At 27.6% G+C, this 18,504-nt stretch overlaps 1 protein-coding gene across 4 annotated transcripts in view; it reads right to left on the reverse strand.

Moving 5' to 3' along the window:
• Positions 1-2,367: 2,367 nt before the first annotated feature.
• The window catches only part of Vinc (vinculin), a 98,310-nt gene continuing 82,173 nt past the window's right edge, over positions 2,368-18,504 (reverse strand). For 3 of the 4 annotated variants that reach the window (XM_075373669.1, XM_075373668.1, XM_075373666.1), the window contains 3 exons: positions 14,587-14,625; positions 6,191-6,360; positions 2,368-2,655 (listed from right to left, as the gene is read on the reverse strand). In XM_075373669.1, the coding sequence (XP_075229784.1) occupies positions 6,191-6,360; positions 14,587-14,625 (209 nt within the window). In that variant the 3' untranslated portion in view covers positions 2,368-2,655. The remainder of the gene's footprint in view (positions 2,656-6,190; positions 6,361-14,586; positions 14,626-18,504) is intronic. The other variant, XM_075373667.1, reaches the window with a different exon arrangement.

Raw genomic sequence — 18,504 nt, forward strand, 5'->3', positions numbered from 1 at the left:
ATTGTTTAATATTTAATTATTATTAACAACAATGGAAATTAATTAAATATTTATTAATGAACACATAAAAATAATAATAAAAAAATTAATTACACCAGTGACATTTTCTGTAAAGAAGATAATATATAAATTATTATTATTAAATAAGAGCTGTTTTTCTAGACGAGGGAACAGCAACATTAATTATAATTAGACACAAATAAAAATAGTAATAATTTTTATTTGTCATGTAAAATATATATTTATGGGAAACCAGCAATTATCTTTATTTACCTGAACTAATACATAATAATCTTAAACATAATAAATAAATAATAAACTATATTAATTTGAAATGAATGAAAAGTACCAAAAATATTAACAAGGTACAAAAAATTCTTTAGTAATAAATACATCAGAACGTACTCTTATTAGTAATGTCAGATTCAAATAAACAAGTTTAATTTTCCTAACAACTGACTATTCTGTTAACTTTGTCAAATAATAAAACTGATATAATAGATGATGAAACACAAAGACAGTAGCCGCCACCACCACACCCAATTACAATTTTATCTCCTATTGAAGAGACTATGTTTACTATTTTTACTAGTGCTAGCTTCTGAAATTACCTTTACTAATTAGGCTGGAATTTAATCAATCAGTTGAAAACAGAATCAATTAGAAAATGAAAACTCAATAATGAAAGCTATAATGTAAAGCTTGAGTAATACTTTTCCAAATATAAGCTGCAATCTATACCCTGAAAAGTAGCGTTCTAGTTAATCTGCAGTTGGAATATACGTATTAATATAAATCTGATAGTCCTGCACTATTAGCATCAATATGAAAAACAGTTACTTTAACTTCTCATGGTTTACTTTTCTGTTACTTTACTAGTTTTTTATTTTATCTTGGTTTACAATAAGCATGACGGACATTAAGTGTAACTTTCTTCATATCAAACATATTGAAAAAGAGTAATACACACCCAAAAAATTAATTCCAATAAAATACTAATAAACAAGAAACATTTGAAACATGAGACAACAAACAAAAGGTTCAGGAATCTGATTCAATAACTGTAGTAGAAAATGTCAATTTTTAAATCCTGAATGCAGATTATGAATCAGCTTAACATATCATTATTAAAACAAACAAATTTAAATAACTTTACACAGATGAAGTGCTGAATTCCCCCAATTTGTTTTACTAATATTCAATTTCAAAAATAATTCAATGGAAAAGTTTTCTGTGGATTTTAAACCTAACTGATCTTTGAGAAAAAGCAGGTACTAAACACATTACAAACAGCACAGGTTTTATTTTATTTTCATTCTTACCACACCCTCATTCATGTTTTTCACACGCATTTTAACAAGGAAAATGAGCTCTGATGAAATGATACATGAAAAATGTCCACCTTTTTGAGAGAACTGAATCACAGACCAAATGATTTAGAATCTAACATGTCAACCACTACACTAACCTGTTAGCCTCTATTCATATAAATTAATAAAAAAATGCACAAGAGCTAGGAAATGCTGTAGAAGCTCCAAAGATGTTATTTTTATCTGGCTAATACATCTACAATTATCATGAAATATGTGTTTTACAAGGAACTGACCACATCCACTAATTCTCTAGTAATCTCTTTTGGGCTGCTGAAACATTGTGATTCAATGATGATATTTGCATAACAAAACAAGTCAATCAAGAATAAGGTAATGAATAAATTAATTTGCTACCTTATTATTGTTTTTTTAAGTAATTTCAGAAAGCACACTATTTTACCAACAAGTAACAAAACTAATGAAAGAAATAACAAAACAAATTAAAGTTAAGAAGCAGAAAAAGCAACATGTTTTTTTTTCATCATCTTGTCTTAACTATAAAAAAAAAAGTTTAATAGTTTAAAATAAACAAAAAAATGTACAGTTGAAGTACACTATACACTTAATGTTATATACACTATAAAAATACTTAAATTAAAAAAATAAAATAACAGTGTATAATGTAACATTTGAGTTTATATTTTATTTTGTTAAAATTATGGATTATCACAAAAACTTTCACAATTTTTTCAGGTTTTTAAAAAACACAAATACATTCTTCTGTTCATCATGAGCAATGGATTACCTGAATTGTTACTCTTTGCTTTTGAACCACTGATCGTTTACAAAAAATACACAGCATTTAACACTTTCATAGAATATATTTTATATATATATATATATATATATATATATATATAATTCTAGGAATATTTTTTAATTTTAAAAAAGAGGAGTATTAATATCCTATTAATAACTATAAAACGATATTAGTTTACTACACATTCTATAAAGTTCCTGATTTATCTAGATTACTTAAACCAGATAAAAAAGGATTGTAATGCAATGTCACTGATGTACTTATTTAATGATAAACAAAAACTAGAAAAGAAATGGCACATGCACTTGTGCAATGATGAAAATGCCCGTCATTTCATAAAGTAACACAAATAATAACATAATATAGTACTAAAAATAACAATAATAATATTATAATGATAACAATATGATGCTAACATAAACATCATTAAACTGTGAATTCCTAAATATAATATAGTGAACAGATTTTGATGTCTTCATTGGATTCACAAGATTAAACAACCAAGCCAGCTGTCAATTACACCTACAACAGTAAAGAAAAATTCTTTAATCCCTAAGAAGTATTATAGTTATGAATATATTTATGTCTTATACCATAGGTTTGAAAACATGTTAAAAAAAATTATAACCAAGCTGTGGCCTAGGTTTTAAAGTCTTATATGTTTGTATATGTATGCATGCATACAGATGCACATATTACACATGTATGTTATTGCCCAAGTGTGTTTAAATATGTTGCTGGTAACAAACCCTCCATTTTTAAATATAAAAAATAATTATTTCTATATTATAGGTAGACATCTATTACATTATTTTATTTTATTATAAAAGTTTATTAATTATTCAGTACATTTAAAACTATAAATAAATTTATTTTTAAAAAATAAGTAAAAATCTGTTTTCAAGTCATAATATTATATATAATTGACGGTTTTTAAAATATTAAAAACAAAATTAATTACAAAATAAGAGATAAATTACAAGGGACATTCAATAATTAACAAGACAAATTGATGTAGAGAAAAAACAGTTCATTCAATGACAATGAAACTTTTTAGGGTCAAGTTGGCAACCTTGGGTACAAATTCAGCTGTTCAATCATAATTAATCTAAACATAACCTCTTTTGTTGATTTCAGAACATCAGCTTCGCTTGAAACTTATACGCCAGAACAGCAATGGTTAGTGATAAATTTCTGCTATCAGAAGGTGTGAAACTGATGGAAATTTACTCAAGAATGTTAAAACGGTATGATGAAAAGTGTTTAAACCACAGTAATGTGAAAGGATCACTTTAATTCGGACAGAACAAGTGAGACTGATCTCAATCACTCTGAAAGACAGGTTGAAGTTTTGATTACCGCACTGCAAAATTACATAAATGATCTTATTCGCGAAGACAGGTGAGTCAAAATATTCCAAATTGATAGTTTGTGTAATATAAAACTTGGAACTGCACAATCAATCATCCATGATGTCCTGAATTATCACAAAATGTGTTCAAAGAACACATTTTTGTGATAACAGAAACCAGATTGTGAAACCCAGATTCGCATTTGTTCCGAGCTCAAAGAACAGTTTGAAGTGAAAGGTCTTTCTAGAACTAATAATAGTCCATGATGAAATGTGGCCTACTCAAAAGACTCTTTACATGACAAGAAGTTTGATTACAATGTAACAGTCAAAAAAGTGGTACACAAATGGTTCAAACAACAAGGTAAAGACTTCTGCGCTGCGGGAATTAGAAAGCTCACAAAATGGTGAGACAAGTGTCTAAATGTTGCTGGAGACCAAGTTGAAAAGCACTGTAACTTTAATTATCATTGAATCAATAGTTTTTTCTCTACATAAATTTGTCTCATTAATTATTGAATTTCCCTCGTAATATTTTTCCAACAAATGACCTGATTTAATACATATATTATAATGCTTACAAAAATTAATCTAATAAAGATAACCATGCATAATAAACAATAATCTTTGTGTCTATAATATAATGTAATTATATTTTAAATATGGCCATCAGTGAGCCCAAAACTGTGCACTAATAAATATATGCCATTTATTATATGATATGCTGTGACAAGTGCACTCTTATACCACCTCAATATTCTTTCTTATCACACCTAAGATGCTGCTTTGTTATAAATATTATTTCATCATTTGATGTTAATAGTTAACAGAAAAACGGAGAATTGGATTTTTGAAATGTAGTGTTAAAAAAGAAACAAAATATTTGAAGAATTGATAAACTTGAATGAAGATGTTCATTCAGACTGAACTGAAGAGAGAAGGTTGTGATCATTCAATACAAAAAATAAATAAAAAATATGACTAGTCAAATATTAAGATATCTAGAATTAGCGTGAATAATTTGGTAAAATCATGATGATATAAGAAATAAGTTGATATCCAGCATTCATAAGTAAAATTTTATAGGAATATACATGGAAGAAGCTCAGGATATCAACCCAAAACTAACACATGGGATATTAATGAAGGCATGACAATGTTTGCCTCTCTATAAGTCACATGCAGGCTTTGAAATAATTGAAGTAGGAAATTTTCAACCATCTCCCTATAATCCAAAATTAGCACTAATGGCTACCATGTTTCATCAAGATCAAAGTCTAAATGGTTACCCAGTTCTTTGAAACAAATACATTTGAATTGGCATTTAGCCAAAATTAATAATTGGCTAAATGCCTGGACAGTGGCGTTGTATGACAAGGGTATGCAAAAAATTACTGTTATAAACAGTTAAGTGGCAAGTGTATGTGCCAACTATGTAAACAAGTAAATTATATTTTCCTTCTTTTTTTTGATCAGTCAAAACTGAAAGTCAGATTTAAAAAAGACCTTAAGTGTAAGTAGGTATTTAAACTACCAGGTGTATGAAAAAAGAATCCTAGAGTTTAAAATTAAATTTACTTTATTACGCTTAGAATTACAAATGTATTTTTTTATTTCATGAATGTACAATGTGTAAAGCTTTTTTACCTCTCACTGTAACTCAATATGACTACCGTTTCAGCCCTGCAGATGTCAAACTCCTACCTCATTCTACACTCTGGATAGCATGTCTTTAAAAATCGCTTCAATGACTTGTTATTCTTTGGCAAAGATGGTCAAAAGACTGGATTTTTTCTTAGTATATACATGTATTTTATATACCTCCAGAAGAAGAAATTCACATGAATTGGTAGAATTTTTTATCTGTAACTGTCCAAAAGTGAATATTTGGTGTGGTAAAAATCAAAATGTTGGGTCATTTTTTTCCATGACCAAACTATTATGGGTATTATGTACTTGGACATGTTAGGAAACTTTGTGTCTCTGCAGACTGAAAATATGAAAGACCTAATTTTCTAACAAGATTGATTCCCTTCATACAATGCAGAAGTTCTGCAGATGTATTCAAAAGGTCAGATAGGCAGAGAAGTTCTCATCACTTAACCCCCATGAAGTCCCAAATTGATGCCAATGAATTTCTTCTTTAAGGGCTAAGTTAAAGATATTATATACAAAGAAAAAATCCACTCACTTAACCAGCTGTGCCAAAGAATAACAGCAGCCTTGGAAGCAATTCCTGCAGACAAGCTCTCCAGTATGTTTTAAGGTGGATTATCGGTTTGATATCTGCAGGGCTGTAAATGGTGTTCATCTTGGGTTATATTAAGAGGTAAAAAATCCTTTAGACTTTATACTTTCATGTAATAAAACACATGCTTTTAATACTGAACGTAATGAAATAAATTTAAATTAAAAACATGGGAGTTCTTTTTCACATACCTGAAATATAAATACATGTTGATATGTTAACACATAACATATGCACAAGTAGGTATTATGTATACACTAATAAATATGTATTGTTTATAATGGGATATTGCAGAAACATTTATTATTAAATTACTAATAATTTCTCTCTTCTTTGGAAGCACAAGTAAATCTTGATTTTCAGATTTTTTCAAATTTTCCCTTTTAAATGTGTATTTTTGATCTGTTCTGTCATCACAGACATTCCTCAAGGTAAGTAGAAAATAAAATACTACTTACTCAATAACTGTACCACGGTTGACGTCGTACCCATCTTAACCTTATACCAGCATCGGTTCTTATTTTAATTGATGCCGATTCAGCAGCACGTACAGTTTCTTTAACTGACTGCATTAAATTCTGCGCATTCCCAACTAACATATCAGTCGCCTCCTGGTCTTCTTCTGTACCTAAACAATTACATGTAAGTTTTATTATACAAATAGAGCAAATAAATGTAAAAAAATTTATACACATCAATTTTATATTAATATACAAATGTAGCCTCTACTAATATAAATAAATAAATACATATATATCACACAAAAAATTACTGAAAAAGATACAAGCTTATCTGCCTACTGCTAATACATAGGTTGGAAAAATGTTTTTATAAGCTGTTTATATACAACTACCAATTTTTATGTATTAACATACCTGCTCAGTAGGAGAATAAAAGGTAGTTTTGTACCTACACAATAAATAAAAAAATGTTTTCCTAGATTTTTCTCTTTTTATACCATTTACAAAAGCTCTGTAAAGAAAGACAGGAGTGATTTCTGGATAATGAATTCCAATCACCTACTGAGGAGGCTATCAGATTTGTAATTAGTTTTATTTCAACAGAAATGAGATAGATTAGCTACACAGTCTTTATCATATTTTGGCATTGATCAGAACTGTTTTTTTTTTTCAAAATTAATAATTCTCACGACACAGTCAATCCCAATAATGAACAGAGAGAAGATATTACTTGTAGGGCTGCCTATCACTTACACTTTTGGTTGCATAGAATGATAATGGGCAGCAGTAAATTTGGATAGGGGTTAAATCAATTTGTGAATTACTCCAAACCTTACTTTCTCTAGTAACCTTGACATGGACAAGTTAAGAATGAATATGCCTTTTTTTGAGACTATCTTTCATCAAGTCGTGTCTAACAACATTCAGTTGTAGCAACTAACATTCAAGTAAAGATTACACAAAAAAACAGAACGTATGCTTAAGTAACCTAACCTAACCTAAGTGTTGAGCTAACTAGCTGTTTAACAGCTGATCTTTGAACTCAAGGGTTTCTGAGATTCAAATCATAATAAAAATTGTAATGGTAAATTGAAAAATTAAATTAAATTGTAAAGGTAAAATATTTTTACAGGGATTTGAATAATGTGAAGACTCTGAATACCAATGTACTTTGAAGGTTGGAGTTACATTAAATACAAATCTCAAGAATGGTCAATCTGGGTCTGAACAAGACTATGTACATCTTATTTACGTGTTATACATATCCCCTTATTGGGCCACGGGATTCTTTATTGTTCGTAAGTTGAATGGACTGCAATGTAAAGAATAGGAACAGGGAATAAAATAAGTAATCTAAGGAAAGACCAAATCAAAATAGATTTATGAGGTATTCAGTTCATCATGACAAATAATAAGGAGGATCAAAAAACAAAATCACTAAAAATGACGACATCTTCAATTTAACTATTAGTTTTAATTAGCTCCAGACTTATCATTTATACTGAAAAGTAGCAAAGAAAAAAAAATTACAAGAAAGAAAGTGTTAAAATTGTATTGTTAAGTATTAATAAACATACAGGTAATGTCAATGTTATAAGCAAATGTAACAGCTGATTAAAAAAATAGCTTTTAATTAAATACCAGACCATGAGTTAAAACGAACATGTTTTAAAACTAAACGATTAAAAAGAGAATATTATCAACACTGAACATAACACTAACAACATATTTTCTTTCAAAAAAAGAAAATTAATTAAAAATAACTGTAAAGTAAAGAGTATAAATAACAAATATTTTTAGCAAGATTAATTTTTCCATAGTTTTCCATAATTGCACAATGATAATAAATTGTGCCCTTGATATAAATATATTATTCATGATACGCAAATTAATAAGGTATAAGTAGTTTATCCAAGGCAATAATATAATTTTAAAACTTTTTATATTAATATGTAGCATTTTCTATTACTAAAAGTGTAAACATGGCTTTTAGTTACAATTCTTGTAATTATTTATAATACAAAGTTTAACATTGCAATCATAACTCTTACTAATTTACTTTCTTATTTTTTTTACTTGATTTATTTGTTTATTCCTCAACTAACATTTACCTTTCAGATTTACTTAAACGATCTTATAAATTTTATTTTGTTTCATTATTTACATACATTAAAAATAGTGTTACACAACAAAACATAATTCAATACATATTTTGTATACATAAAATCAGAGGGGGTATGGATTCTGTAATACTGAGTATTATTTTAGCAAAAATATCAAGATCACTGTATACCTCTATAGTTGTAAACAGTGTTTTAACAGGCATAAAACAACTATTTGACAAAAGTATGGAAGGTGTGCATTAGGTAGTGTTACATTAGTGATGAGCATGTAGGTGTGTTTACACTTTTAGTTTTAGAAATGCTGTCTTCAAAATAAAAGATCAAAAACTTGTACATTTTCAATAAAATCAAAAATTAAAATTTTCTTTTCTTTCTTCTCTTTAGCAAGATACATAATTTATCAAAACTGATCTAAATTAAAGTTACTCATATTAAGGGTATGTCAAACATTTTAGAAAAGATTTATAAAACTAATCCTAACAACATTAGGTTTTTAACATACAACAAAAATAAAAATATTTATTTTATAATAAAACACATAATAATTAATATACAAATTAACCTTTCATAAAAAAAAGTGGTAAGTGCATGCAATTTTAACATGTTTTTAAACATGCTAATAATAACAAAACAATAATAAACCAAAAGAAAATCCAATGTGTTCTAAAATAAAATTCTACTGCTTTTACGTTGCACATCAGTTTTAAGGCTCTAAGAATCATCAAAGCTCAGACAATATTTATCTACTTTAACTTTATATTATGAGGGTAAATCAAATATAAATGGGATTTTTGTTCCTTGGTAGGACTGGGCCCATGCTTCTAGTATGCTTGGGTGGGGTCATTAGGAGTGGAAGAGCCAGCCATTACACACTCCCAACCAATTCGTCAGTAACGCTCATGATGTCATAGCAACAGGTGCACCCCTCCACTGCGCAACACATAATTATAGAATTTCTTGCTTGTGAAGGAGTTGTGGCAGTGGACTTGTGAAGGAGAAGTAACAGAAATTTTCTGGGGATTGACTGCACAGTCCCGGGACTAAAAATGTCAAGAACTTGTGTGTTTGCCTGTCATAAAGAGTTTAAGGAAGGACAAGACGAGTGGAAAATCAAGAACATGATCGCCATCCTCGGACCAGCATTACAGACAAAAACATTCATGTGGTTCGAAACATTCTTGAAGATGATCAACGGGTGAGAGTACCCGAAATTGCAGAACAGGTTGGAATAAGTTATGGGAGCTTTCAAGCAGTTGTCACAAGCGATAATCACAAACGACCAACAAATCCATAAGTGTGTGCCAGATGGGTTCCTCACCTTTTGACCGCAGATCAGAAGTTGAGACGTTTGGAGGTCTGTCAAGAAGCTTACAGCAATGTTTGTGAAAGAAGGTGATGCAATTTTGAGTCAGATCATCACCTGCGATGAAATGTGGATCCACCACTAGACTTCACAGTCGAAAAAAGACAGTATGGAGTGGTGGAAGAAAGGGAAGGCAGCCCCAGTGAAAGCAAAGACTTGACTGTCGGCTGGCAAGATTAATTCAACCGTTTTTTCTGACTGGCACAGCATTTTGCTCATTGATTTTTCCATGAGTGACACAATCAATGCTGCTTACTACTGCAAGCTGTTGAACGAGGTGAGGGCTACATATTGCTGCAACAGGTGAGACCAACAAATTTGAGAGGCCATTTTCCTCCACAACACCAGGCCCCATTACTGCTGCTGTAACATCTCAAAACCAGAAGATATGTACTGGACTCAACTTGATCATCCTCCCTACAGCCAGGACCTACCACCCTGCAATTTTCATTAAAGAAAAAAGCCACTTACAGAAGCTCTAGGAGGACAACGATTTGAAGATGACAAGAGCGTGGAGGGATTCGTGCGCAAGTGGCTCCTGAAGCAACCAGCTGCATTCTACAATGCTGCGATACAAAACCATTTTTCTCACTGGGAAAAATGTACTTCTAAAGCAGGAAACTATGTAGAAAAATAAACTATATTTGCCTTTTATTTTTCAACAAATTAAAAAAAAAAAATCTCGTCTACATTTGATTTACCCTTGTAATAAAGGGTTCAAAAAGAATTTTCATCCATACTGTACCATAGAAAACAATTACAAAATTGACAGAAAAACAAATAAGTAGCCAACTCTTGATTTCAGGATCATTATTATGATCGTGATAGTGAAAGGTATTAAACAAAAATGTAGGAAAAAACAGAGTTAATTTAAAAATTTATCTTTAAACAATATAGATAAATAAATTAAGGAATTTAATGAAAAAGTTCATAAAGCATACTAATGGTTACAAATGAAATTTGAGTTCAAAAATGTTCATAGTAGAGAATTTTCTCAATTTCAAAATTATAAAAAAATCTTGTTTCAAAAATAGTATAACATTTTATGGACTTTAATCTTTATTCACACTACTCTAACACTTACATCACATTTAATAATTATTATATCTTTTGTAAGGCACATAAAGCACATCCAAATAGGATAAATATTCAAAAAATCTAAACATGGAGACCTGTTACATTCTATTTTTTTATCAAATAAAAACTACCCTTTTTCTCATCATGCAATATCATTTTCCTAAAACTTTTGTATTAATGTAATACACATATGTTGTGTAAATATGACAGCAAAATACATAAGTAGAATGATTTATTTCCTTCTAATCAAGACTAAGGTACTGAATATAGGTAAGTGTTTTGAGCTTAGATAAGTAATTTTGTATGAGTCCTGATGTAAGAAAAAATTAATTAATTACTATAATTTGTTAATAAACTATTAAAAAAGCACATTATTACAGCAAAAAATAATAAATTAAGATATGGCTATGAAATTTATATCACTAAACTATCAAATTTTTTAAACATTCAGAAAATAAAACATACAATACTGTTAAACTGACATCAAAACTATAAAAAACAAACAAAAGAAAAATTGAATTGACGAAACACTAACACATACAGGCAGGTACACTTACTCGCACCAATCATCAGACCTGATGAAGTATTACGTAATAATCAATGGAACGCACGCAAAAAAAAAAAAAAACAACAAAAAACAGAAAAGAATATTCTATCCAATATAATTTTATCTTTTGATGCCAAGGAGAATTCAGAAAGTTCCAAGAATGATGTGGTATGGTTGAACTAGATGTTCGGTAAAAAAAGCTTTGTTTCATGGATATATAGACTGTATACCATGCAAACTGAATTTTAGTTAAATATGTATACACATGAAAAATGAGTGAACTGACATTCATTATTCAGATATATCTGAAAAGTCTGAGACAATGTAACAATTTAATTAAACACAAAATTATTTATTCAAAAAATGTACAAAAGATCAAAGTAAATACTTATTATGTATTTGTATATGATAACTAAACAAAGATCCTCATTCTACAGAATATATAAAGAGGATTAGCGCACATTCACTACTGAAAACAACTGTAGATCTGTATTTCAATAAATAACGGCCATTAAACGAATGAGGTGTATATATGGAAGGTATTTGAAAATTATTCAATTTAAAAATAATTATTTTTATTTAATAAACACTTATGGGTTAATTCCAGGATCTTTTAGAATACTCCCAAGCATCATACAATTATTCATAACATATTATAACAAACACATGCCACAATATTAATAATAATTATTCATAATCATTAGTAACAAATAGTTTCATTAATTTTAAATCCTTAGATACGAGGACGCTAAGAGTTCAGACACAAAAACACAATCACATTATAATTTATTAATTCTTAAAGCATGCTGTAACAACATTTTATGGTAAAAGATACAGAAGAAGGTAAGAAATATGAATTCACACACATCACAAAACAATAATATCAGTATATAAGGTGAAAAAGGAACAAAATTATAAATTAAATGACAAATAATAAAATAAATCATAAAAAATAACAATTTTGACAAATAACACAGACACTATAAAAACAATCAATCATGCAAATATCAGTAGCAAACATGCTAGAACACAGATTAATAAATATAAAACATTACAAAACATATTAAAAAAAAAAAAGTTATAAAGGTTTTTAAATTTAATATTCTTTAGAACTAGCAGCTAAAATCAAAATATTAACTTTAACTAAAAAAAAAGAAAAAAATTATAATAACTCAACTTTATTAAGTAACTTAGTTTTCATATTTTTATTCGTAAGTATTATGGTGAATACAGATATCAAATCACAAGACTCCTATCAAATCACATTTTGAGTCCTAGAAGTGTTGTAAGAAGATACTTCCATCCAGTGCATCGTTATATTTACATAATTCTAGTTTCTGTAGTTTTAAAACTGTTTTCACTATGACTAACACTGATTTTTATTGAATGACTACCATTCAGTAAACAAATATGAACTACACTTCATAATAATATAAGTAGTTCTTTGATAATGTACCATTTGTATAATATTATTTTATTTCAAAGTAGCAAACTATGTCTGTCTATTAAGTTCATTCACTTTATGAACTGTAAGAAAGCAAAAGGCATTTACAAAGAATTGAAAATGTCTGTTTCCTATATTATGAAGCTTAAAAAAATAAGAAAAATCTACACAAGAGAACACTGTATAAATGCATACCAACACTGAACAGGATTTTTTTAACCTTCCTAAGAACTAGCTTTGTGCGCTTGTAGCATCTATTGAAGTATTAATGTAGTATACACTGGTTTTCAAATATTGTCAGTACAGTATGTGTTAGAATAATGCAAGAATGTATTAAAATGCTTTAAAATGAACTATCAATACTGATATTAAAAGGTAAACGTAACATAAATAAATATAGTGAAGAAAATCATTAACCTAACACCAATAAAGACAATTTGTAGACAAACATGGTGGGTCTAATGCACTATTGTAGCAGTTTATAGTTATATCTAATGTATTTAAGTTACATATGTAATGGAAAATGAAATTCAGTTTAATTTAAAATCAGATGATGTGACAATTGTAAATAATTTATCGGAAAATAATGGCTTGACAGGATAGTTTTTAAATTAGCCTGTTATAAAACAATAATACTGAAAAGGCTGAACAGTTCAAAACAATATCTTACAACATGTCTGCACTCATTTATAGATGCATTAAATATTATTTCAGTAAATCTGAAAACAAATGTTAAATTTTTGAAGAATCTGGTTGGTATATATAAGCTGTAGTAGAAGCTATATACAGAACTGTAGTAGAAGATTATTTTGTGTATATCTAAAATTTTCAGTTTTTACACAGTCAAAGATCATAATTTTTATATAATGAAAAAGTATAATTATACTACATAGTTAATAAACTGAAAAAAATATCACAATGTAGCTTTATCCCTTATGAGATATTCAACTTTGAACTTTGAAAATAATGCAATTTTAAACCCTAAGATCTAATTTAATTCTTTAAAATAAACCAGGACAGGTAACATCTCATTTTGTAGCGTTTAAATTAAGAGCTTTCTAAGAAAATCAATAACTTAATAATTTATGAAGTTACTAAAAGGCAGTGTAGATGCTTGTAATAAAAAATTTAGCTGGTTGACAGCAGCCATTTTGCTTTTTTCTTTAATACGGTTGCTCATAGGAATTAATTAAAGACATTTCTGAGCTCTATGGACATACGACAAACTATGATGAAAAAGTAAAATTTTTTTTAAGTTGAGCTCAATTTTATTCAGATTATGTGATTTTATGGAATACAGTTTTCCATTGTTAATATTTTTGAGCTTATAACACGTTTTTATTTAAATAGAGGAAAAATTATGTTCTTCAAAAAACCACTGCTTGAAGACAGGATTACAACCTTTCCTATAATTTATTACTCTCATTTGTTACAAATTTATTACGTGTCTGGGAGAACATGCTACAATTCCAATTTTTATTACTGTATACCTGGTAACATAAGACAAGAGTTCTACAATAATGCACTGTGCAGAACAAGTCAAAATATACAATCATATTTCTTATTAATGTTAATCATAAATAAAGTTTATAAAATAAGCACATTTTTGTAACTCTAAAAGGATTTAGACAAAAACCAAACATCACTAAATTAGAAAAGAATTGGGATTTTTTTTCTTCCAGAAACCAGTAAAAAAAAATTTTCACAAATGACAAGAACAAATTAATAAAATGCACATTCATTGAAACAGTAATACAAGAAGGAAAAAAATTAATGAATCACAAAAACAGAATTCCCATGCAAAAAAAAAAGTATAAAGAGAATCCCGTTTATTATTACCGCCTTGAAGCTCCGCTAGTTCGCGTCGTGGCAGCGTCTCTGTTTACAAGAAATAAACAATCAAGCTGTTAATATTTACAGCACAAATATAGCTACTACACATATATGCGTAAAAGCATTTTAAAGAAAGCTTGTATAATAGATAATATTATTATTAATGTTATTTATATAATACAGATAATATTAATAAACTTAAATTCAGTGATAAAATGTTATAAATTATTCTATTCTACGGTGCTACTAAAAACTTTTCATACAAATAATAAAACAATAATAGTAATAATTAATGTAATTAAAGACTCAATTTACTATATTAACCTCCTTCAATAAAATAATTCGGGGTACCGCACAAATCCATTTTCATACATTGGTATACAAATTAGATGCAGTAAGCGTGTGACTATTACAAATTATCTTAATATTATCAAACATAACATTTTTATTTCTAGTTGTCGGATGCAAAGAAAATGTCATCTGTATACACAAATAGCAGTTGATAAACAGAGTAAAGAAAAAATCAAACAAAAAAAAAGGTGACTCAAGGAAAATCAATACAAATTCTTAATTTGTAAAAAAGATAAGAGAGATAAGCAAATGTAAAACAAAATATCTTTAATCCTGATTTCATTACTTTGTTTTTGAAAAATAAAAACTTGAGTGGTATCATGAGTTTTTGTCACAGCTCAAATTATGAGTAAAATCAACATTTTTATAAATAAATAAAAATTGTTATATAAGGTAGTAAATTGTAAATGTAAAATAATATACACGGGTTGGCTAACGCAGTTGCCAATATACACAGGATTTGGTGTAATTCCTTAATATGAAATGTTTTACTGTAACAAGGAAGAAGTATGTATATACTTTTTTAATACCTGAGAAAAAATCAATTATAGAAATACATAAAACAAACACAGCAGTTGTCTATGTTGACACATGCAATAGAACAACACAGATAAACATGAAGTATTAACTTAAATCTAGCATTTTTAGATCTTTCTTATCATAATCACTTCATTTTTTTTCTGTAATCTATAACTGAAAAAAAATAATTTTCGAAACTTAGAACAATCATGGATAGTTCAGATAAGAGGAGCTCTACACAGAAAGAAACTTTGAGTAAGCTTACATTCAGTTAAAAAGCTGCCATTTAAAACCCACCACAATAAACTCAAATCAGCATATAACCCATGCTTGTAAAAAATCATCTCAAAAATGAAAGATTGATTCTGATAAATGAAAAAATGGAGTATTTAAAAACATCTTTATAATTACATTATGAATAAACACAATTTCTATTTTAAAATCTGATTTCTACTAAATTCTCAAAATCATATAAAAAAGTAATAATATTAATAATAAATATAAAATAACTTCAAACAAATAGAAATTATAATTTATAAGTTCATATTACATTTTTGAAAGACTGCAACCAAATTGAAGAAGAATACATCAGAATATTCCAATCTTGATAATTGACAAAAATCTGATTCAAATCCTGATTATAAAAAATTATAATTAAAATATTTAAAAATGAGAATGCTTGATATTTTGTCTGGTCTGGTCTGACTGGCTTTCAACACAACTATAACTCTATTCAGCATTCAAAACAGGTCAGATGAGTATAACGATTTTTAATTACTAAATGAAATACAAATATTATATGTTATGTATGAGCCGTATGGTATTTTGTGGGTTTTTTAAATTGTTCTATGACAGAATAGAACGTGACAAAACAGAACATGAAGAAACACAACACTGAATAAATAGAACAGCGAAAGAACATAACTATATCATATTTACAATCGTCTAATTTCAACCGATTAAAGAAAATACAGTATTTATTTTTTGACTATTGAAGGGAATAATTAGAGGAATACTTAATTCATATAATATAATTATAATTAAATTTATAATGAAATTTACTTAGGATTCCTGACACAACACATATATATTAACAAAATAACGAACGCAAATAATAATAAAGTATTTTATTTAATTATTTTGTATTTAGTCATTTATTTTTATGCCATAATCACAAAATAGGGGAAGAAACAAGATGTTTATTATCAATTTTAATGTTTAAATATACCTACTGTTTTAAGTAATGGGGATAAAAACACTCTTATTTTAGTATAAATACAAATAGACTGTTGGCTTATAAATCCAAAAACACTATGTTATAAATTTAAAATCAATTTAGAAATTAAAACACTTACTTACACAACATACTACCACAACTTACTACCACAAATCATGAAGAGAATTGTTGTAGAATGTTATAGGTTGAAAAAACTTAACTAAGTAAAATTAAAAAAATTAAACATTATCAGGCACTAAAACACTAAAATATTTGATTGGTTTTTGAAAAAATAATACAATAGAATACAGGTAACTTTCTTAAAATCCTATTACAAAGATTACGGATTAACAATTCCACGAAGCCATTACACGGATCTTAACGTGCTTTTCCAAGAAATGAAAAAACGACCTCTGATTGCATCACAGATTCTTAATTTGAACTTTTAAATTTTCATTTTGTCTTTGTAACATAGACAACTGTCAGCAATAAGTCTAGCCAAAGAAAATCTAATGGTATGATCACAATTTTTATACAGTTATATTCTATCAACAATTCTGCATAATTAAAACCCACATTTACTAAAATCTATTGATAATGAACAAAGTGATTAAATAATATCTGAATAAAGGTGTAGTAACATCTAAAATTTTCAGCAATAAGTACGGCCAAAGAAAATCTACTTACAGTATTTTTATACACTCGTATTCTATTAAAAATTCTGCATAATTAAAACCCACATTTGTTTATGTTATTTAATGACGTTTCACGGCTTTGTTTAGCCACATCTTCAGATTTGTATATTTAAGGTTAGACCTTCACATTATAATAAAAAAAATTTTTTAAATAATCAAGAGGTCAGGAATTATTACAAAAAATTCAGTAAATAGTTCCAGTAAGTACAATATTGATTTATCAAAAAAATAGTATACAATAGTAATCGTTCATTTATTAAATCTTTAGTAAAAATTATGAAAGTTAGTGTTTGATATTTTGATTCTGATTCAGTAAAAACTTAAATCGTATAGTTAATGGAAATATTGTTTTTTTATAGAATAACTTTATCAGATTCAGTGAAATGATACCATTGATTATATTTTACGACATCTGACTATTAATTTAGTATTTATACAAAAACAAACTAAAATGACAAAATACTTATAATGGATACAGAATTAATAAATTACTTTCCTTTAATAATAAATTAATATAATATTACTCATATTCTTTACTTTTTTTTAAACAGATGTTTGTGTCAGGAATCCTAAACAAATTAAATTATAATTAAATTTTCTAACGAAGTATTTCTCTAATTACTCCCTTCAATAGTCAAAAAATAAATACTTATTTTCTTTCATCAACTGAAATTAGACAAATGAAAATATGATATGTTCTGTTTATTCATAGTTCTTTTTTTTTGCTTTCTGTTTTTTCATATTCTGTTCTGTCCGGTCACATTTATAAATAAGTAAATTTTTATTGTAATACAAAGATACTGAAAGAACATAAAAATTCTTATAGAAAAACAGGCAAGAATGCAGTAATAGCAATGAAATATTTTAATTTAAAAAATCATTTCAGGGAAGAATTTACTAGGGAAATGTCAAAATTTGTCAAAAAACATAAAAATAAAATATAAAAAAGGACTTTTTTTCAGTAATAACAACTCACCTAACAGAATGGAATCATATAAAGAACATTATATATTTTTGTAAATTTTACTGACTACCATTATTAAAAGAATAATCAAACAGAAGTTACTGACTGACTGACTGGTCTTTCAGACACTGGAGCATGTTCATGTTCAGTCTCGTTTTATAATTTTAAGTTACATTACA

Source organism: Lycorma delicatula, chromosome 8, assembly GCF_047948215.1.
Source record: "Lycorma delicatula isolate Av1 chromosome 8, ASM4794821v1, whole genome shotgun sequence".
NCBI classification, from domain to species: domain Eukaryota; kingdom Metazoa; phylum Arthropoda; class Insecta; order Hemiptera; family Fulgoridae; genus Lycorma; species Lycorma delicatula.